Genomic DNA, 22,261 nt, shown 5'->3' with positions numbered 1-22,261 from the left:
TGGCACATCTCATTATACCTGTGTATTTTGAGAACAGGATTCAGAACATCTCAGAACATTGTGTTGGGACCAGAATGCTACCTGACACCTGTATCATTGGGTGGATTACATAACCATTCTGAGTCTATTTTCTTTCTTTCTCATCAAGTTGTGAGTGGGAAAATAAGCTGTTCTTTCAGGGACTTACACAGGATTAGGCTCATGGCTTTCTGTCACCAGGGTTGTCCACATAAGTTCTGGTGGTAGATGTCCACTTAGGTTGGCCTATCTTATATTTTTAAATACCATTTTCTGAAATCTCCAATAAAAAGACAATTTCATCAAGAATGATAGTAGTGGTCTGTAAACACTACAGCTATAGTAGGTAAGATTCCCTTCCATAGTTTTCCTGAGTTCTCAAGCTGGATGTGGTGGTACAGTTGTAATCCAACACTTGGTAATCTTCACTGTCAACTTGGCTGGAGTTATGATCACCATGGGAACATACCTCTGGGTAAGTTTGAGAGGTTTGCCTGAGGTAGACCCATCCCAAATGTGAGTAGCACCATTTCATGGTCAGGAGCCTAACCCGAACAGAAAAGAGAAAGCTGAGCCCCAACATTCTTTTTTTCTGTTTATCTCTTCTTCCTGACAGTGGAGATGTAATTTGACCAGCCACCTCACAATCCTGTAGCCATGACTTCTTTGCCATGATAGACATTCAAACTGTCAGCCAAATAAACTCCTCCTTTCTGAAGTTGCTTGTTGTAGACAGCTTCTCATTGCTGGATGAACATCCAACCAGACAGTGTTTATGGGAGGAAGAAATTTATTTCAAGCTTACAGATCCAGGGAAAGTTCTATCAATGGCAGAAGAAACTGGCTCTCTTTTATAGACCCAAGCAGAGAGAAACTACCACCAGCCAGAAAACTTCCCTACCTCCCCTCAAAAAAAGTGGGGGGGGGGGCTGGAGAGATGGCTTAGCAGTTAAGTGCTTGCCTGTGAAGCCTAAGGACCCCGGTTCAAGGCTTGATTCCCCAGGACCCATGTTAGCCAGATGCACAAGGGGGCACACACATCTGGAGTTTGTAGTGGCTGGAGGCCCTGGCATGTCCTCTCTCTTTCTGCCTCTTTCTCTGTTGCTCTCAAATAAATAAATAAAAATAAACAAAAATTAAAAACAAACAAACAAAACAAAAAACCAAACCAAAACAAAAAAAAACATCAGCAAGGATCCCTCCAGAGCTCCAGACAGTTCTGCACACATTTGGGCTGGAATTCAGATCTGCCCCAGTGACGTGCCTTCCGTAGCAGGAATCTTGCCTGCTAGAGGCTGAATCTGGAAACTCAATTTTAACAAAACACCAGAGTCTGTGTGGCCATACATTCAAAGTACAGCACTGCTTTTGCCCGGTATTTTGTGACAGCAATGAGGAATTGACTAACACACCAAGGAGGAAGATCGCATGTTCAGAGTTAGCCTTAGGCTGCGCTGCAATCTAGGTCAGCCCCAAACCCTACAAATCAGTAGATACCAGAATTTATTTGAGCATTATGCTGGGGACAGTGTGCATACTGGTGATCTCAGCCCTTGGGAGGCTAAAGCAGTAGGACTGAGAGTTCAAGGCCAATCTGGGTTACATAGTTCAGATGCTGTCTCACACAAGAAAACAAAGGGGAGGATGAAAACAAGATTTTTTCTTTTTGCAGAGTTTTGTATAATCTCCCATGGAATGCTTTTGCTTACTAAGAATTACTTATGTGCTTGACTCTTATCAAGTACCCACTTTAGAAATATGATCACATGTCTTTTTGGCCCAAGAATTCAGCAGAACTCTCCACCTCAGAGTTTCACATTTGGATTATCAATACGCAATCCCTAAATTTGTAACTGGGTCCCAGTTGTAACAAAGGTAATAGAGGCCCTGGAAACAGCTTTATATTCCTGTCCTTTGTCACTCCCCTTCCCCAACCCTGTCATCCCAAAGACATTCCCATCTGTTAGAAAGAAATAATGGGCTGACTAAAGACAGGAACTTGGTTTCCTGATAAATACTGTCACTGAAGGCATCCTGTTACTTACATAGCTCCAGTCACTTTCCTGCCATAAGTCCGTCTCCTTCAAACAACATTTCACTCATATGGGGTCCTGTGTACCCTGCTTAGGAGACACATGAGCAAGGTTTTCCAAGTCTCACAGGCCCATGAGGAAAGGCGAGGAATCAGAACATCTTTCTGCTGCTCTCAGGGAGCCGGGTTTGGGGCACACTTATGAGGAGGGAGTGTGTTGCCTCTTGAAGTTAATTGAGGATTTGATTAATTGTCTTGCAAGAGTCACTGATTCATTCAACACACATTTATCAAGCTCAGTACTGCTTAATTTCTTGAAATGACATCAGAGAAAATATTTGGAAATAACTCTAATCCATAACTGCACACAACATTTTCCTCTCTGACACTCAGCGGCAGTTGTAAGTACAACCCCTGTGGAGACATAAACGAGAGCTCAGCTCTAGTAATGAACATGAATGCTAGAGGCAAAATGCTTGCGCAGTTCTCTTGAGATCACACGGAGCAACTGACCTATGCCGCTTGGGTTTGTCTAAGTACAGTCTCTGTGCACAATGATGGAATCACCTAACAGAACGTTTCTCAGAAGGCATCCCCAATGCTCACTTTGCCCAACTGTGCATACATATAGTGGATTCTCAAAAATCTTAAACTGATCAGTGTGAGAAAAATAAAAACAAAAACAGAGAAACATGTACCCACTCTATACTCTCTCACTTGTCTTTCAAACTGGTAGCAGTCATGGATTTACCAGTGTCCCTGACAGTCACCTCAACAGAAGAAGATTCTGCAGTATGTGGTCACATGTTCACCCTCTCTCAGCACAATGCTTAGTTGAAAGCAGTTTAGTTTGAAACAAGAACCATTATCTTGTTTGTATTAATTACCTAACACAAGCAGCCCAGGGAAGGAAGGGCTTACATTGGCTCACAGTTTGACAGTTGTTGCAGGTAGGTTCACATTGCTGGCAGAATCACCCGACCAAGAGCAGCTTTTGGGAAAAAGGATTTATTTTGGCTCACAGACTCGAGGGGAAGCTCCATGATATCAGGGAAAACAATGGCATGAGCAGAATGTGGACATCACCTCCTGGCCAACATCAGGTGGACAACAGCAACAGGAGAGTACGCCAAACACTGGCATGGGAAAACTAGCTGTAACACCCATAAACCCTCCCCCAACAATAGACTGCCTCCATGAGGCTTTACTTTCCAATTGCCATCAGCTGGGAGCCTAGCATTCAGAATACCTAAGTTTATGGGGGACACCTGAATCAAACCATCACATTCCACTCCTGGCCCCCATAAACTGATAAACATACATGATATAAAATGCAATGCATTCATCCAACTTTAAAAGGCCCCATGGTTTTTAATCAGTCAAATGATATTACATCCCTATAGTCCAAGATTTTTTTTTTTTTTTTGAGGTAGGGTCTCACTCTAGCCCAGGCTGACCTGGAATTCACTATGTAGTCTCAGGGTGGCCTCAAACTCACGGCGATCCTCCTACCTCTGCCTCCCAAGTGCTGGGATTAAAGGCATGCGCCACCACGCCCGGCTAGTCCAAGATTTTTTAACTGAGCCATAATACCAAAAACAAACAAAAAAAAAAACAAAACCAAAACCATAATGGCACAGAATTAACATTCACACTGCAGAAGATGGCACTGGGCATAGCAAAGAAATATTCAGCCAATGCAAGACTTAAAACAACCAGGGCAAACATCAAATTCTGTAGGTTTAAGTCCAGCAACTCTAGTTTTAGTGACAAATCTCCAAGTCTGAAAATTCTAGCCAGCAACAAGTCTCTGGAATTCAAATTCTGCCCCTCCAGCTAGGCTACTCACAGTCCTGGAAAACTTTATCCAGGACCAGCACCTCTCCTTAGCAGCCATCTCATGGTCCCAGCATCTCCACTGGGTCTCCACTGCAATCTATGGTTCATCCTCATGGCCCCATGGGGTCTCCATGCAGGCATCCAGCATACCTGTTTCACACTGCCTGTGGCTTTTTCCAAAACACAAGACTGCATTGCAAACTCAATGACCCTCTCTTTCTTGCATTTCTTGCATTTCCACAATACCAGGTAGGGTGCCAATTTGCTAATCCTGGGGGGAATAAAGCAGACTTTGAAGAACAGGACACTCATTGAGCACTCAGGTCCCTTCAAAAGAGTCTACATTCTTCCTGTTGCCCCAGAGCAGGTCAGCTGGCCAAATTTCAAAGGTTGTAATCTCTCATATAATTGTACCTGAATGGGCAGAAGCTTTGGCCCAAAGATTTCATTTCTGTGCCATATCTCTTTGCTCATACCAGCCCATTTATACACAATGCAATCCTGCACAAGTCCTCAGGACATGGGCATAACAGCAAGCTTTTCACACAAACTGCTTCTAGCCCAGTCCAGGCAAAGCTCTTTCTCACCCTCATAAGGCAAACCTCACAGTCTATAGTTCTTACTGCATTCAACACCTGAATCAAACCACCACAACAGTTCACCACAGTGGGGAAGGCATGAGGTGACTGAACGCACTACAGCCACTGTCAGGAAGCCAAGAGTGAGTAACACTGGTGCTCAGCTCACTTTTTCCTTTTTGTTCAGTCCAGGCTTCCAGACCATGTGATGGTGTCACTCACATGCAATGAAAGTCTTCCTTCTGGAAATGCCCTCAAAGATAGGCCCAGGTGTGAGTCTCCTGAGTCAAATTGTTAATCACGACTAACTCTCTTGGTCTGGAAAGATGGCTTAGCAGTTAAGGCACTTGTCTGTGAAGCCTAAGAACTCATAATCTCCAGGTACCTCATAGGCAGATAGATGCACAGTGATGCAACACGCAAAGTTGCACATGTGCACAAGGGGGTACACATGTCTGGAGTTCATTTGTAGTGGCTGAAGGCCCTGGTGTGCCCATTCTATCTGCCTCTTTCCTTCTTTCTTCCTTTTCTTTTCCTTTCTTTCTTTCTTTCTTTCTTTCTTTCTTTCTTTCTTCCTTTCTTTCTTTCCTTCTTCCTTTCTGTCTTTCTCTCTTTCTCAAAATAAATGATAATAATAATAACAAAAGATTAACTATCAACTATCACAAGGCCAAAGCTATGGTAAAAGGTAGCTGGAACCTTAGATTGAGTCAGTGTAACAGGGATGGATAACACATCATTGTTTATCTGGTAATTTCTGTCTAACTGTCAGCACCAATGCTTAATGTACCTTAGGTCTAAAGACACACTGTTAATGGTCTGAACAATTTGATGTTGATCATGGAAGAGGAGGAAAGCACCATCTGGAGATTCTGAAATAGGATTTTAAAGGAAGAGAGTCCCTAACACCAGCATCTAGGTCCCCACTCCCCTCCTGTTCTGACCACACCATTCTATGGCTTCCTTTGTGGGTTGGCCATTATCCCATGACCTATTCCCCTGCCCCAACACTCCTACAGGACTTTTCCAGAAATTATTTAGGGATCCTAAAGACAAGTAAAGTGATAGGGCCACAGGTAAACCTCAAGAAGTTGAAGAAATGTGTTAGTTTAGTTAGTTGTTTTGACTCTTAGAACAGTTAACACGAAGGTTAATTCATGTGGAGGAACTGTGCCTCTCCTTGTGGCTCATTTGAGCGCCTGGGTAAGTATATTTGTTCCACCTGTGTCTGTCGATTCCTCCCTCCTTGCCTCCTCCCGTGACACTCTGGCTCATGTTTCTGCCTAATGCTCTAAGCCAGTTATTAATAACAGACCAGCAAGCTCTCTGTCCACTGAGAACATATGGTGTTTTTCACAAAGAAGAGCACTCACTTGACTTTGGACTTGGCTTACTGAATCCCTGAACAGTAAGTGTTGACTTCTGGAAAACAGTGGCATTCTTAAGTGTTGCTATAGGAGGAGAGTCAGTGTGACTCTTTTTGGCTTTTGGTAGGATACTCTAGGAAGGCAAAATGTACTAAGAGTGACAGAGCCTATGTTCATTTCAGCGTCTTTCCCAGTTTTATAAAGATGATTTTAAGAGGGATTGATGAAATAGAATCCTTCTCCCTTTGTTTCCTTTGTAGCTAAATAAAGGCAGGAAGAGAACAAGGGACTAACAGTGCTGGATATGCAAACTTTTTAACCAAGCCCGGTGGCTGCAGTTGGAAACCCTACCTCCCTGTTTCCTCTCCAGGTGGAATCCCAGTGATTTCAAAGGGAACCTTCCTTGAGAGCAAGTCCCTGTGAGGAAGGGTAGGATGCAAGAGCTCTTGCCATTTTCTCGTGTCCTGAGTTTGGGCAGGGACGGCACAGTCTTATTGCATGTAGCCACTGCTTGCTTGTTCACAGTGAGAGTCTTTGTTTTTACAATCCTCTTTCCAGTGGCTGCTTGTGGGTCCTGAAAAGTAGGTCACTGTGTTTTCTGTCTGGCAAAGGAGGATCCTGGAGGCCAGACCCAGCCATGAGCAGAGCTGACACCTGACACTTCTGCAGCACCGAAGACCAACAGAGCTCTCTGCTTCAGTGACATGAGTTCCAGCCTAACATGTGCGTCGGGCTTCTAGAAAAATTGTAAACAAGGCATTAGATGAGCCAGAAAAATGGAGATGTGGGCCAGGTGAGGCATATGTACGAAGGTCAGTAGGGACGTGGCCACTCTGAGCCCGTCACTTCATTTATGACATGAGAATTGTAATTGATTTTACAGGCTTATGGGGTTTAAAATGAAGTGTAGATGTGGCCATGTACAGGAATAGCTATTTCAATATTTATTATAAAATCCCTCATTCAAAAATTTGTATGGGATGCAGAAATGCCCCAGTGGTTAAAGGTGCTTGCCTGTAAGATGGCAGACTTGAATTTGACTCCCCAGCACCCACAACCACTGGGCATAAGCAGTGCTTACATCTGTGATTCCAACATGGCTAAGGCAATAGGAGGCAGAGCCAGGAGAGCCCAGAAGCTCATGGGCCATCTAGATTGGCTCACACTAGTGGCAAAAAACAAGGAGACCCTGTAGGAAAGCAGAGCTGAAAGAGAGGACGAACACCTGAGGTCCTCAGACCTCCACAAGTGGTCCATGCACACCCCACACTTATACTATGCATATAGACATTTGCACACACACACGTTAGACACATCCACACACACTGTACACATGCACACACACACATTATACACATCCACACACATTGTACACATGCACATACACACGTTATACACATCCACACACACTGTACACATACACACACACACACTATACACATGCACATCCACACATTATACACATCCACAGACACACTATACACATCCACACACACACATTATACACATCGACAAATTATACACATCCACACACACTATACACATCCACACACACACTGTACACATGCACACACACACATTATACACATCCACACACTGTACACATGCACACACACACATTATACACATTCATGCACACACTGTACACATCCACACACACATTATACACATCCACACACACTGTACACATACACACACACACACTGTACACATCCACACACACTGTACACATCCACACACACACACACTGTACACATCCACACACACTGTACACATACATACACACACACGTTATACACATCCACAGACATACTATACACATGCACAGACACACTATACACATCCACACACTGTACACATCCACACACACTGTATACATCCACACACTATATATCCACACACACACGTTATACACATCCACACACACTGTACACATACACACACACACTGTACACATACACACACACACACTGTACACATCCACACACACTGTACACATGCACAGACACACTATACACATCCACACACTGTACACATCCACACACACTATATACATCCACTCACACTATATATATCCACACACACACATTATACACATCCACACACACTGTACACATACACGCACACACTGTACACATACACACACGCACACTGTACACATCCACACACACTGTACACATACACGCACACACTGTACACATACACACACTGTACACATCCACACACACTATATACATCCACACACACTATATACATCCACACACACACACGTTATACACACCCACAGACATACTGTACACATCCACACACACAGTATACACATCCACACACACAGTATGCACACCCCCACACACACTACACACATCCACACACACAGTATGCACATCCACGCATGCACTATACACATCCATGTACATCCATACTGTGCATGGACATTAGACACATACATCTTAATATGTTTTTAAGCCTGAGTCATTGCAGCATCTCAGTACTGGAGGAGCATAATCAAAGGCCCAGCAGATCTCCATCCAAATCCTGAGTCACTTGTTATTAAGCACATGACCTTGGATAGACTTCTGACCTCTCGGGCTTTGTTATTTCCCGTACAAAAACAGAAGTATTCATACTCCAGCTGGTGAAGGTTCATGTGACTAAAACAAATTGTGTGGAGGGTTGCTTAACTTTAGCTACGAGTCTCCAGTTCCATCAGCTTCAGCTCTGACCTCCCTTACCTCCACCTTGAGTGTCCTCTCCTCCCTCCAACTTGTTCAGAATCATCTCTCATTGTTTCAAATCCAAGTATAGACCCCTACAAACAAGGCTTTGGATGGGAAACATTAATCTGAAGAACAGACAGCATTGAACTTGGACTGCTTTTGGTAGCTGCATTGTGAGAATGGCGGAAGGCTGGCTTGGAAGATCACAGTGTTTTGTTAACAAGTCAAGACATTAAGTCTATTATTGGGATCAGTGGTGACTGGGAAGTTCCAGAAAGTTTCCAAATATGAGCTAGCACTTTCAGTAAGCTTGCCTGCTCTGGTATAGCCAGCATACATAAATTCTTATTTTGTGGGTGTGTCTGTGGAACATGTGCATATTTGTATGCACATGGGCATGAACGTGTGTGTGCATGCGTACGTGTGTGCAGAGACCAGAAGTTGACATCAAGTATCTTTCTCGATCATTCTACTTCATTTGCTGAGGCAAGACCTTTAAGCTGAACCCAGAGTTCACTGGTTCAGTCAGCCTGGCTAGCCAGCTTGTCCCAAGGACCCTTGTCTCTACCTCCCACGTGCTGGGATTGCAGGTGGGTCTCCATGTCTACCTGGCATTGATTTGGGTGCTGGCGGCCTGAACTCTGATGCCCATGATTGTGTGCTTTGTCTGCTGAGCCGTCTCCCCAGTGCCTCACATCTCCTCTTGGTTGTGCTTCTGTGGTACCAGAGGCCTGGTTCTTCTTGCTACACAAACTTGGCTTCTGAGTGTCAGGCTGTCTGACAACACCTGCTCCCTCACTGTTGCCCTGCGCTCCCAAGACTGGTAGATCTGTGTTTGCCTCAGTGAGCTTTCACTGCACTGGCATTCCTGCAGCGTGCAAGGCACAGTGCTAGGCTCTTACTGTGGAGAAAACAGCTAACTTTTGAGAAACTGGTGAGAGCAGAATGGGCTTGCTCACGAAACACTCCGTAGGGGACTCCTTGTGAATCATGGTCTAATGACTTGGTAAAGGACACGGGGACACTGAGCCACAGCTTCAAGGTCCATCTCACCATTCTCGGCTCCATCCCCACTGACCACTGACTGAGAATCTCCATTGTTAGTGACAGTTCTTCTTTGACAGGAGCATGGTCTTTCATTTAAACTTGAAATTTTGTGTTCCCCAGCTTAGCCCTTTACATCCTCAACTAAGCTTGCCTCTGAAGAATTTCAGGTCAGAGTCAGGACTCTCCACTCTCCTCCTTTCCTTACCCCCAAACCAGGGTTGGCACTCATTTGGGTAACTCAGTTCTGCAACTCACATCCCAGTCCTAACTGGTAAACCCCTCATTCTCATGGCTGTTTTTTTTTTTTTTTTTTTTTTTGTGAAAGAGAGAATGGGTGTGCCAGTGCCTCCAGCCATTCCAAATATCCTCCAGACACATGTGTCATCATGTGCATCTGGCTTATGGGAGTTTTGGGGAGTCAAACCTGGGTCCTTAGGTTTCACAGGCAAATGTCTTAACCACTAAGCTATCTCTCCAGCCCTCATGGCTCTTTCTTTCTTTCTTTCTCCCTTCTTTCCTTCCTTCCTTCCTTCCTTCCTTCCTTCCTTCCTTCCTTCCTTCCTTTCTTTCTTTCTTTCTTTCTTTCTTTCTTTCTTTCTTTTTTGATTTTTCAAGATAGGTTCTCACTCTATCCCGGGCTGACCTGGAACTCACTATGTAGTCTCAGGGTGGCCTGGAACTCACGGCGATCCTCCTACCTCTGCCTCCTGACTGCGGGGATTAAAGGCGTGCGCCACCACGCCCGGCTCATGGCTCTTTCTTTATCCCACGTATAGGATGGCTGTTGAGTGCCACTACTTACTGGGCCTCCCTTGAGAAATCCGCTCAGCTGATCCCCAGGCAAAGCTATGGGGGTTTTCTCTGGCCTCATAAGAGTGTGCTGTTGCTGAGTCCTCGAGCAGAGCGGGAAACCTAGCTTGGAGAAAGCTGATAACATTTGACTGTTGGGATTCAGGAATGTTCCTAATGTGATGTGCTCTTACCTAAGTAACATATGCATTTTAGGGCCAATGCACAATCCGTTTGGGGGTGAGGATGTGGTAGCTGGAAACCCCAGCTTTTAGGAGTCATAGACGAGGAAGAGAGCATGTTTTTTGTTTGTTTTTTTTTTTTCTCACATGTAGAAAAGAGGTTCATTTAAGGGTTAAGATGTTGAGTTAAAATAGCTGGCTATGGGGCTGAAGAAATGGCTTAGCAGTTAAGGCACTGTAAAGCCTAAGGACCCAAGTTTGATTCCTCAGGACCCACATAAGCCAGATGTACAAGGGGGCACATGTATCCAGAGTTCATTTACAGTGGCTGAAGACCCTGATGCACCCATTCTTTCTCTCTTGCTCTCTATCTGCTTCTCTCTCTCAAATTTAAAAATAATACCTGGTCATAAATAATGTGGGAAAGCCCACATCCGACAGGTGATAACGTGGAAAAACGTCTGAGCAGTCTGTGCCACAGTGACCCCTCATAGATCCCTAAGTCCCACTTCCTTCAGAGCGTGAGTGTAAGGTAGACCCTTCCTAGTGCTGTCTGCCCTGCAATACCCTCTTGACCATATGTCATGCCTGATTTCCGCTCCAAGAGCTCTCCAGTTCAAAAGATCATGTGTTCCCACGCACCCACCTGAGCCACGGCATCCCTCTTCGCATGGCTGAGCCCAGAGGAGATGCCCCTGCATGTCTAATCAGTATTTTCTGAGCACCAGGCAGCCTGCAAGTCTCTTGGCTTTGGTTCTTACTAACCTTAAGATGATACAATGACCAGGGTGATGCCAGTAAGATCTCCATCCAAATACTGAGTCACTTTTCACTAAGTGCATGGCCTTGGACAGAACACTAACTTCTGTGGACTTTGGTCTCTCCAGCTGTGAAAGCAATAGTACTAACGTCCCATCTCATGAAGTTTCATGAGACTAACACAAAGTGTGTGGAAGGTCTCTTAACATTAGCTATGGAGTTAAATCCTTTCTGATGCCTGTCAGACCGATGTTATTCTCTGTTCTCCAGATAAAGTGGCATCTGAGGTTCAGCACTGTGTCCGCAGCTACAGAGTAAACAGTTTGGAGCTAAGGTCAGAAACCGGCTCCATGTAGCTCCAGTCCCCATCTCTCTTCCTCCTCCTTGCTGACCACCTGTCAGGGACAAAACCCTTGTTCAGTTTCAGTTTACTCTGTCACGTTTGTCTTGCAACCTTGACAGCCAACTTTGCCAGTGTTACTTGTGGTTGACTCTCTGTCCTCCCTGATTTTACAGTGGCCTCAAGCAGAGGTGTTTGAACATGGTGAAGGTAGAATCCTTCCAAATAGCTAAGTCTAGTGAAACATAGAACAACTTATCTTAAATGTTCAGACGTAATTGTTAGGCAAGTATGATGCTAGCTCTGAAAATGACCAACTGGCTGACCTTCCATGAGTCCCTGAATGTCTCTAGACCTTGTATGTCAAATGAGAAGCTGATGAAAAATTAAATATCATTCTGATGCCAACATTTGTTTAATACTTTTACCACTATTTTGTTTCCTAGCTGTAAAGAGGAAAATCATCTCAAAATCATATTTTAATCAGTAAGCAAAGTACAGCAAGGTACGGCTCTCAGGGATGTGGCCACTTAAAAGCTATTTGTTACATATTTTTACAGAAGCCTTCTCATATACAAGACTCAGGATACCAGTGAGGAAAATGGTACTATATTGTTAATTCCCTTTTCTGATATAATCAGTTTGGGACATAATGAAATTATTAATTAGATTGGAAAGCATAACTTCAATTGAAACTTCAGAAATTGATGGAACAGACAAAATCTGCTTAACATTGAATAAGAATAATTTTCAGTTAATTCCTGAGCCACTTGAACTTGAGAACCTTCATGGTAGCAAATCTCCATTAGGCCACAGAAACAGCAGTCACCACAAACCATGCACGTTTTGGGCCAAGGGTTTGTTGCCTACCATTCCCTTATCACAATGAAAAGAAAAACAATTTCTCAGTGAACACAATCTTTATGGGAAAGGGACAACCTTTTTCTAAACTGAGACAAGTTGAAAATACTTAACTTTAGGGTTTTCTCTATTTATTTATTTATTTTTGAAGTAGGGCCTCACTCTAGTCCAGGCTGACCTGGAATTCACTCTGTAGTTTTAGGCTGGTCTCTGGCCTCGAACACAGTAATTCTCCTGCCTCTGCCTCCCAAATGCTAGGATCAAAGGCATGTGCCATCACACCCAGCTGGGGTTTTCTTTTTAAAATCATTTTTTGGCAGACGTTTTCTTTTCATATTTTTCTCATTGTGGTTGCTATTCCCACTATCTGTAGGACTTTTACCATGAAGGCATGTTGGATTTTGTCAAATGTGTTTCCTGCATATATTGAGATGATCATGTGATTTTTTTTGTCCTTCAGTCCATTTATATAGTGTTATACACTTATTGATTTGCATATGTGAAGCCATCTCTGGAATAAAGATTAGTTGGTTGAAATGATCTTTTTGATATATTCTTGTATTTTATTTTCCAATATTTTGTTGAGAATTTAAAAAAAATTATTTATTTATTTTTATTTATTTATTTGAGACCAACAGGCATAGAGAGAAAGAGGCAGATATAGAGAGAGAATGGGCACACCAGGGCCTTCAGCCACTGCAAATGAACTCCAGACATGTATGCCTCCTTGTGCATCTGGCTAACATGGGACCTGGGGAATCGAGCCTCAAACTGGGGTCCTTAGGCTTCACAGACAAGTACTTAACCACTAAACCATCTCTTGTTGAAAATTTTTGCATCTATGTTCATGAGGGAGATTGGTCTATAATTTTCTTTCTTTCTTTCTTTCTTTCTTTCTTTTTACTCTGTCTTTGTCTGGTTTTGGTATTTTTTGGTATTTTGACACCAAAACCAGACAAAGACAGAACAACAACAACAAAAAGTTAGTTCTTTCATGAAGGTCTATAAAATGCCCAGTGAATACATCTGGGCCTGAGCTTTTTTCAATTGTGAGGTTTTTTGGTTTTTTTTTTTTAAATAACTGCTTGTATTTCTGTACTTGTTATATTTAAGTGGCTAATCTCATATTGATTTAATTTTGGCAGGCCTTTTAAGTTCAGGAAATCATACATTTCTTTCAGATTTTCAAACTTAGTGGAGTATATGTTCTTAAAGTCTTTATGATTTTCAGAATTTCTTTGGTATCTGTTGTAATGGTGCCTTTTTCATCCCTAATTTTATTAGTTTGTGTTTCTTCTCTTTTTGTCAGATTTGCTAATGGTTTAATCAATCTTGTTTATCCTTTCAAAGAACTAATTCTTTGTTTTATTGATTCTTTGGATTGTTTTTGGTTTCTGTTTCATTAATTTCTTCCCTAATCTTATCTACTGATTTTTGGTTTGCCTTCTTCTTTTTCCAAGGCCTTAATGTGAAGCATTAAGTTGTTTACTTGTGACTTTTCTAATTTCTTTTTTAAATTTAATTTTATTTATTAGAGAGAGAGAGAGAAACAGACAGATAGAGAAAGAGAGAGAATGGACACGCCAGGGCCTTCAGCCATTGTAAATGAACTCCAGATACATGTGTCACTTTCTGCATCTGGCTTACATGGGTCCTGGGGAATTAAACCTGGGTCCTTTAGCTTTACAGGCAAGTGCCATAACTGCTACGCCGTCTTTCCAGCCCCCTAATTTCTTAATTGAGATACTTAAAGCTATAAATTTCCCTTCATTATGCCTTCATTGTGTCCCAAAGGTTTTGGTATATTGGGTTCTCAATATCATTTTATTCTATGAATTTTTTATTTCTTCTTGATTTCTTCATTGACCTATTCATCATTTAGTGGTGTATTGTTTACTTTCCAAGATTTTGTGTATGCTTTATAGCTTTTCTTGCTGTTGACTTGTAGTTTAATCCCATTGTGATCAGATAGAGTGCAAGGAGTTATTTCAATTTTCCTGTATTTGTTAAGATTTGATTTTTGCCCTAATATATGGTCTATTTTAGAGAATGTTCTATGTGTTCTATGTGCTGCTGAAAAGAATGTGAATTCTGCAGCATTTGGATGAAATGTTTTATAGATATCTATTAGTTCCATTTGTTCTATGACATCATTTAATCCAGATGCTTCCCTATTTTTGGCTGGGATGACCTGTCAATTGATGAGAGTGGGGTGTTGAAGTCACCCACTACAACCGTGTTTGGTGTTATCTGTCACCTTAATTCTAATAGTGTTTTTTTGATGAATTTGGAAGCCCCATGATAGGTGCATATATGTTTAGGATTGTAATGTCATCCTGTTGGGATGTTCCTTTAATCAATACAAAAAGGACCTTCCTTATCTTTTTTAACTAATGTTATTTTGAAGTCTACCCTGTCAGATATTAGGATAGTGACCCCTGCTTGTTTTCTAGGCCCATCTGCTTGAAATACCATTTTCCAACTTTTCACCCTAAGATAATAGTGTCCATCTTTTGCGGAAAGGTGAGTTTCTCAGAGGTAACAAATAGAATGGTCCTGCTTTTTAACCCAGTCTGTCTTTTGGTTGGGGCATTGAGGCTGTTGATGTTGAGTTATTATTGAAAGGTGTGCATTTATTCTTTCTATTCTTCTATTATTTGAGAATGTTTTGTTTTTTCCATGTTTCTTGTGTGTGTGTTTTTCTTTCTCTTCAGTATGGAGGATCCTTTCGAGTATTTTCTGTAGAGCTAGTTTAGTTGTCATATATTCCTTTAGCCTGACTTTGTTGTGAAATGTCCTTATTTCTCTATCAATTTGGATGGGTAGCTTTGCAGTATAAAGTAATCTTGGTTGACAATGTTATCTTTTAGAATTTGGAATATATCTTTCCAAGCCCTTCAGGTTTTTAAAGTTTGTGTTGAGAAATCTGCTGTAATCCTGATGGGCTTGCCTTTGTATGTGACTTGATTTTTCTCTGTAACTGCTTTCAATATATTTTCTTTGGTTTGTGTGTTTCGTAGTTTAATATGGTGGTGAGAGGTTCTTTCCAGATTTTGTCTGTTTGGCATTCTAAAGGCTTTCTGTATGTGCATTGACATCATTTTCTCTATTTGGGGGAAGTTTTATTCTATGATTTTGTTGAAAATACATGCTATGTCTTTGGGGTGAAAATTTTTTCCCTCTACTTTACCCTGAGTACCAAATGTCTTGAAATTCCCATTCATACCTTCCTATTACCTTATCTTTCTCTTTGTTGGACGGTATTAGATCTGCCACCTGGTCTTCTAGTTTAGATATTCTGTCCTCTGCTTGATCCATTCTATTGGTGAGACTTTCTACAGACCTTCTATTTGACTTACTCTGCTTATCATTTCTAGTATTTCTGATTGGCATTTTTTCATTATTTCCTTTTCCTTATTCATCTCTTGTATTGACCTCCTTATTTCATTAAGTTGCTTTCCTGTGTTTTCTTGGGATTCTTTCAAGAGTTATTTTTCCTTCCTTGATTACTTTGATTTCTTTGAGCATAGATATAGTCATTTTTCTGAGATATTTTTCAGACATTTCATCTGAAGTAGTCTCACTGGAGGTCATTTCTGATGGATTTATAACTTTTGATGCGATTGTATTGTCTTGATTTTTATGTGTGTTTCTTGTATCATAATGTAGCTATGTTTGCAACATGAGTTAGTTTGATGCTTGGGTTTTCTAATTATCTGAAGTGCTCTTAGCTATGTGAATCCAACTTTATATATCTTCAGGGTAAGAGTTTAAGGTGCCACGTGTGGCTCTTATACACCAAGAGAAACAATAGAAGTGACCCTAGGTGTTGAGTCTGCCTGCTATTCATGTATTCTGGTAGAGTGGGTGGAATAAATTACTGGCAAACTCTAAAATTCAACTGAGCTGTACACACATGCACTCAAAACCAGCACAGAGTATTTATGTAAGAATGGGGATTAAAACAAACAGATAACCTTAAAAAGCCCTAGCCCCTAAGGGTGTGTATTATCTACACCTTCAATCCTGTCAACTGGGAGGTTGAGATTTCTAGTCTGAAATGGGTTCTAGGTCAGCCTGGGGCCAAGTAAGACCCTGCCCCAATAATTACAGATGAAAAAGACAAAAGCCCTATAAATCAGGAAACATCAAAGGCAACAATAGTCAACACCAAAATACATCTTATTTGAGAATGGTAATGCAATCCATGCAAGGTGACATTAGCACTTCCAGTGCAGGCCTATGTACTTGTCTTTGTGGAAGTAGGCCTTGTTACCTTTTGAGATGGCTTTGAATCTCACCAATGCTGTGTGCACACCTCGATCCCTCTTTTGTGCTGTATTTTGTTAGGCTGCTTGGGTCGCTGGATCTGGTGTTCTGATAGGCTGTGATAGATGCTGTGTAGCCAGGAATGAATGAGTACTCCAGTGGTTTATACTACCAGGTGTTGGGGGATGGGAGGATGGAAAGGATGCTTGGAGTTGTACTGAAGCTGCTCAGCTGTTTCTGTTCATGTTAACCTTCAGCAGCTGCTCAGCTGGTTTCTGCTGTCTTCCTCTTCAGGTTTCTTGACTTTATGAGGAGGCTGATGTAAGTGGAAAATCCTTTCACCTGGCTTCTACTCCTACAGCTCTGTGCTGGCCAGGCAGGTGGGCACGTGGATTGGGGCTACCAGAGCCTTGTTAGGATTCTTGCTGGTCTCTTTCTTTCTAGAAGATCTGAGTTTCTCCTGCTTCTCTGTTATGCTTGATAATAACTTATACCTTCACTTCTTGGTAGAAGGTGTATTTTGCTGTTTTGCTGGTTATTTCCCTCCCTAGGCTACATTGGAGTGGCTACTATGCCACTATCTTACCTGGAAGTCAAAGATATTCTTATTTATCTATTTACAAGCAGAGAGAGAGAGAGAGAGAGAGAGAGAGAGAGAGAAGGGGATATGGGTGCATCAGGGCCTCCAGCCACTGCAAATGAACTCTAGATGCATGCACCACTATATCTGGCTTTACATGGGTACTGGAGAATTGAACCTGGGTCATTAGACTTTGCAGGCAAGTAACCACCAAGCAATCTCTCCAGATCAAGGACAAATAAATTACTTTTAAATATCTAGAGAAGAATGAAGACCAGTCATCATATGATTGTTTTGTTAGTATCTGAGATTACAGTGACAAAAGCCTTGTAGCTGAAAGGAATTAATACAAGGATCAAAGGGGAGAAAAATTATCCATGGTCCTGTGCCCAATCTTACCTAGTGTGAGCACTATTGGCACGAAGTTGATGCCTACACACAGAAAGGCACATACTACTACAACCCAGCTCTATCTACAGTTTACCAAATAGTTTAATATGAATGCTAGTCTAGCCAGTACATAGGAGAAAATGAAACATGGTGGGAGTGTCTCTCTGTCCCTCATAGTAACCATTGGACTGACTTCAAGGCAGCCATGACAGCTAATCTTGATCTTCAACTTGACGGGATGTAAGATCATCTAAGAAGCATGCATTGGAGCATTTCTGGGGTGGGTGTTTTAAGAGAGGTTTTACTGAGGGAGGAAGGCCCATCCTGAGGGTGACCAGCAACATCCTATGCGCTAGGGTTCTGGACTAAACGAGCAAGAGAAAGCAAGCTGACCATTGGCATTCATCCCTCTCTTCTTCCTGACTGCAGATGCAATGACCAGCTGCCTCACATGCCGGCTTCCATGCCTTCACCATGACAAACCATGCCCTTCAGACCATGGACCAAAGTAAACCCTTCCTTCCTTAAGTCGTTTTTGTCAGGTGTTTGTTACATACACAAGAAGAGTGACTAAACAGTTTCCAGTTCCCTTCTTCTCTAATGATTTACCTTTAACACCACTGCCACCCACATATATACTTCAGAAAGTTCTACTACCAAACTACCAACACCATGTGTTTTCTTTTGTAACTTGCTTTTGAAAGTTCAACGTTCTCTTCATCAGGTGCATCCTGTTTTTGTTTGTAGCTGTACTTTGATTTTCTTTGTTGTGCAGATATATGATAATGCCACCATGTACCTGTGTCTCCTGGGTGTTCATGAAGAGCATTATGATGTATGCTCTGCCTCAGGAAGCCAGGGTGAGTGCACGGAGGGTCACACATAGAGTTGTAATCATATCTAGGCATCTTTTCTAAGTGATGTTTTCATAACTGAGTATTTGTCATAACTATCATTTTAATAGATAAATTATACACCATCTATGGCTGAACTATGGCATACTGATGAGTCACATTATTTTCATTTTTCCTGTAATGAACATGATACAGTGGTCCTACTGGTAGTTTATGTATATGTACTTATTTTGTAAAAGTATTCTTAAATCTGTGATTTATTTCCCAATGACTTTTACTTATTCACTTGTGAATTACCTACTATTTTATGTGTATGATACACAGATTCCTAGACCAGAATTCTCATGTCCAAATCTGGAAATTTCTGAGCACCAACCTGACCCATGCATGGAAAATCCCACATCTGGTGCTGGTGAGATAGGCTAAAGTAAAAAATGCACACTAAACACATTGTATAAAACTCCCTTCAGACAATGTTTACAAGGTTTATACATTGAATCACAAATGAACTTTGTGTTTAACTTGGAGCCTACACCCAAGATATTTCATTGTGTATATGTTAAAAGAGGTTCCAAATGCTGAAGGAAAAAAATCAGAAATTGGAAACACTCTGGCTCCTGTCATTTTGGACAGGGGACACTGAACCTGTCCAAAACAAGCATCTTACCAGAGAAACAAGATGCAGTGATAGGATTAGGGCAAAGAAAAACGACAGTGACTACTTCTGACCTATCTCTGTATTTAAACAAGTATCATTAGCAAAAAGTGTGCAAAGGAGTACTATTAAGGGTGTAGCAGCCATGGTTTACTGTCCATTTTCTTTATGTTGTTGTGGATATAAATCCACTTCTCCATTTATATAGTAAGTGACACAAAACCTTGAAACTTGTTAGAGTTAAAACTCAAATGTGTAGTCGCACAAGTCATGATCACTCACTGGAGAAGGGTTCTTAGTGTGAGTCATTTTCTCATAAAAGTATTAATGCATTTGTTGAAAAAATTTTGATGGAATTGTTTCTTTTTTTATGGCTTACCATTGTGTTTTTTTCTCAATTTTTAATAATGTTTTCCATAATTATAAAAAATATCCCATGGTAATACTCTCCCTTCCCCGCTCCTTTCCCCTTTGAAATTCCGTTGTCCATCATGCCCCCTCCCCATCTCAATCAGTCTGTCTTTTATTTTGATGTCATGATCTTTTCCTCCTCTTATGATGGTCTTGTGCAGGTAGTGTCAGGCACTATGAGGTCATGGATATCCAGGCCATTTTATGTCTGGAGGGAGCACGTTGTAAGGAGGGAATTGTTTTTTTAATAAAAGGTGTTGATAGGTTGGGGAGACAGCTTACCAGATAAAACACAGGAGTGAGGACATGAGTTCAGAGCCCCGAGCTCCAAAACCCATGTATAAGCGGGACAGTGAGATGGGAGGCAGAGTGAGGAGAAGTGCCTGGAAGCTTGAGGGCCAACTAGCCTGGTGAATACAGCAGTGAACAGCTAAAGACCCTGCTTCAAACAAAATGGAATGCAAGGACATACCTGCGGTTGTCTTATGACTACCACATGTTATGTGTGCGTACACACACACACACATGATTAATGTTTGCTCTACCAAGAAAATAGAGAATTCAGCTTAATCTTTTATTTATTTATTTAGAGACAGAGAAAGAGATAGAGAAACACAGACAGGGCCTCTAGCCACTGCAAGCAAACTCCAGGTGCATGAGCCACTTTGTACCTCTGGCTTTATGTAGTAGGTACTGGGGAATTGAACCTGGGTCTTTAGGCTTTGCATGCAAGCCTCTCCAGACCATAAATTTTTTTTCTTTTTTTGAGGAGGTAGGGTCTCATTCTAGCCCAGGCTGACAGGGAATTTCACTATGTAGTTTCAGGCTGGCCTCAAATTTACAAAGATATCCTCCTACTTGAGCCTTCTGAGAGCTGGGATTAAAGGCATACACCACCACACCCAGCTCAGCTTAATCTTTCTGTTAAGTTTTCAGTTTTCAGCCATATGATTCTGTCTTAAAATGTTGTGTTTTCCAAAGTCCTCTCTTCAACATCTCTTTCCTGTCATTGTGGAAGTAACAGAAGAGTTTCTCTGTGCAGGCTCTGCTTGCTACATTACCTAGCAATCCAATTAAACCTTTCTATGTGCTTTGATTCAGGAACTGAGGTTGCCAAGAGACCACCTGTACCTAAGAACTTTGGTCAAGCAAGAGCAGAGTAAGAAACTCCTGAGGAGCTGTTACTAACTCCTGGGAAGAGTCTCCGACAGCTGTTTGGTTCTCCCTCCCACTTCACTGCATTGGGAGAGATAGAAAGGTACCTCAAATTCCCTGACTTTCCGAGGGGAAAGCTGACCTCCAAGAGGGAGAAAAGTCACTTGACAAACCTGTGTATTTTTCTTATTCATATGGTTGGGATACAAAGGATGGCAAAAGAAAGCACTGGCTGAGGGGTGACTTCCTGGTGCCTACTTTGCCTGTGACTGCCGCGTATCTAGAGGAAGCCGTTCCCTTCTTTCATAAAGGAGATGCCTCCAAACAGGAGGAGACATGAATATACTTCTCTCTCTCTCTCTTCAATGTGCCTTTCTGGGCTAACGTGGAAATAGAAATGAACTTTTTTACTGTTCCAGTCTTTCCACCGATGCTCCCTATAGTCTGCACTGAGCATCGCGGAAGACTTTGGAAAGGTCTTACTTGCTAACCCCCCACCTGACATTCAGTAAAAGCATTCATGCAGAATAGAAAACAGACCATAAATTAATGCATTTTAAGATTTCCACTGCTAAAAAAAAAAAATACTTGTTTTCATAACGCAGAACTACAGAGAAAATTAAACATTTGGTGTTTTATTTAGTGACCAAAACACATAAGAAAGGATCTTGAGGAAAGATCAGGGAAATAAACAGAACCCTTTGTTATTTATTTTGAAAAGAAATTGTTGCTACCCGCTTTTCCCATTCTTTTCCCATTCTTCCTTCTTGGAAACCCCAGTTGTGCGGGTTAGAGAACATGGAAAGAGAATGATCACTGTGAAAGTTTCTTGACTTTTTTTTATAGAAAGAAAGGCAATTTGATATACAGCAGAAGCTGTGACTGTGATGTGAAGTCACAAAACGCGTGGGAGTGAAAGTATGTTAGGTCACTGGTTGACGACAAGTAGGTGCAAAGTACTGCCTGGAAGGAGGCGCATCTTCACCTGAGAAAACCAGAAATGTGCGTGCGTCATTTGAGAACATTTTCCTCTTCCTTTTTTTCCTCTTTAGGGAGGAGAATCCAGGATATGACTGGTAAAGACTGGATATTAATTTCTACTACTACCCCACAAAGTCTGGAAGATGAAATTCTGGGAAGACTTCTGAAAATTCTGTTTGTTTTATTTGTTGACTTAATGTCTGCTGTATATGTCATTGTAACTTCATAGAAACATGACTTCTTTTTCTCTTCATGTATATTTCAGATCTAATTTCAGTGAATAAAATTTGTATTCTAATATTATGAGTGATTTTAACACAACTTCATCAACTTATTCTACAAACCAACAAGATGTTATGATAAGAAACATGGTATATTCCTTAGTTCTTTTTATTTTTATTCATTTATTTATGACAGAGAAATAGGGAGGAAGAGAG

The 22,261-nt window shown here is 41.7% G+C and overlaps 1 protein-coding gene across 1 annotated transcript; it reads left to right on the top strand.

Moving 5' to 3' along the window:
- The first annotated feature begins 5,812 nt into the window (after nucleotides 1-5,812).
- Mrln (myoregulin) lies at nucleotides 5,813-22,056 on the top strand. The gene is made up of 4 exons (XM_012948676.2): nucleotides 5,813-5,875; nucleotides 18,544-18,628; nucleotides 20,790-20,946; nucleotides 21,896-22,056. Exon 4 carries the CDS (start codon nucleotides 21,913-21,915, stop codon nucleotides 22,051-22,053), a length of 141 nt encoding a protein of 46 aa, XP_012804130.1. The 5' UTR covers nucleotides 5,813-5,875; nucleotides 18,544-18,628; nucleotides 20,790-20,946; nucleotides 21,896-21,912; the 3' UTR covers nucleotides 22,054-22,056.
- Nucleotides 22,057-22,261: the final 205 nt, after the last annotated feature.

The sequence above is a fragment of the Jaculus jaculus genome, chromosome 18 (genome assembly GCF_020740685.1).
Source record: "Jaculus jaculus isolate mJacJac1 chromosome 18, mJacJac1.mat.Y.cur, whole genome shotgun sequence".
Lineage (NCBI taxonomy): Eukaryota > Metazoa > Chordata > Mammalia > Rodentia > Dipodidae > Jaculus > Jaculus jaculus.
This window is presented reverse-complemented; position numbering and strand designations above follow the sequence as displayed.

Excerpts from the sequence above, each read along its gene's own strand:
- Mrln (XM_012948676.2), top strand. The coding sequence starts at position 21,913 with ATGACTGGTAAAGACTGGATATTAATTTCTACTACTACCCCACAAAGT.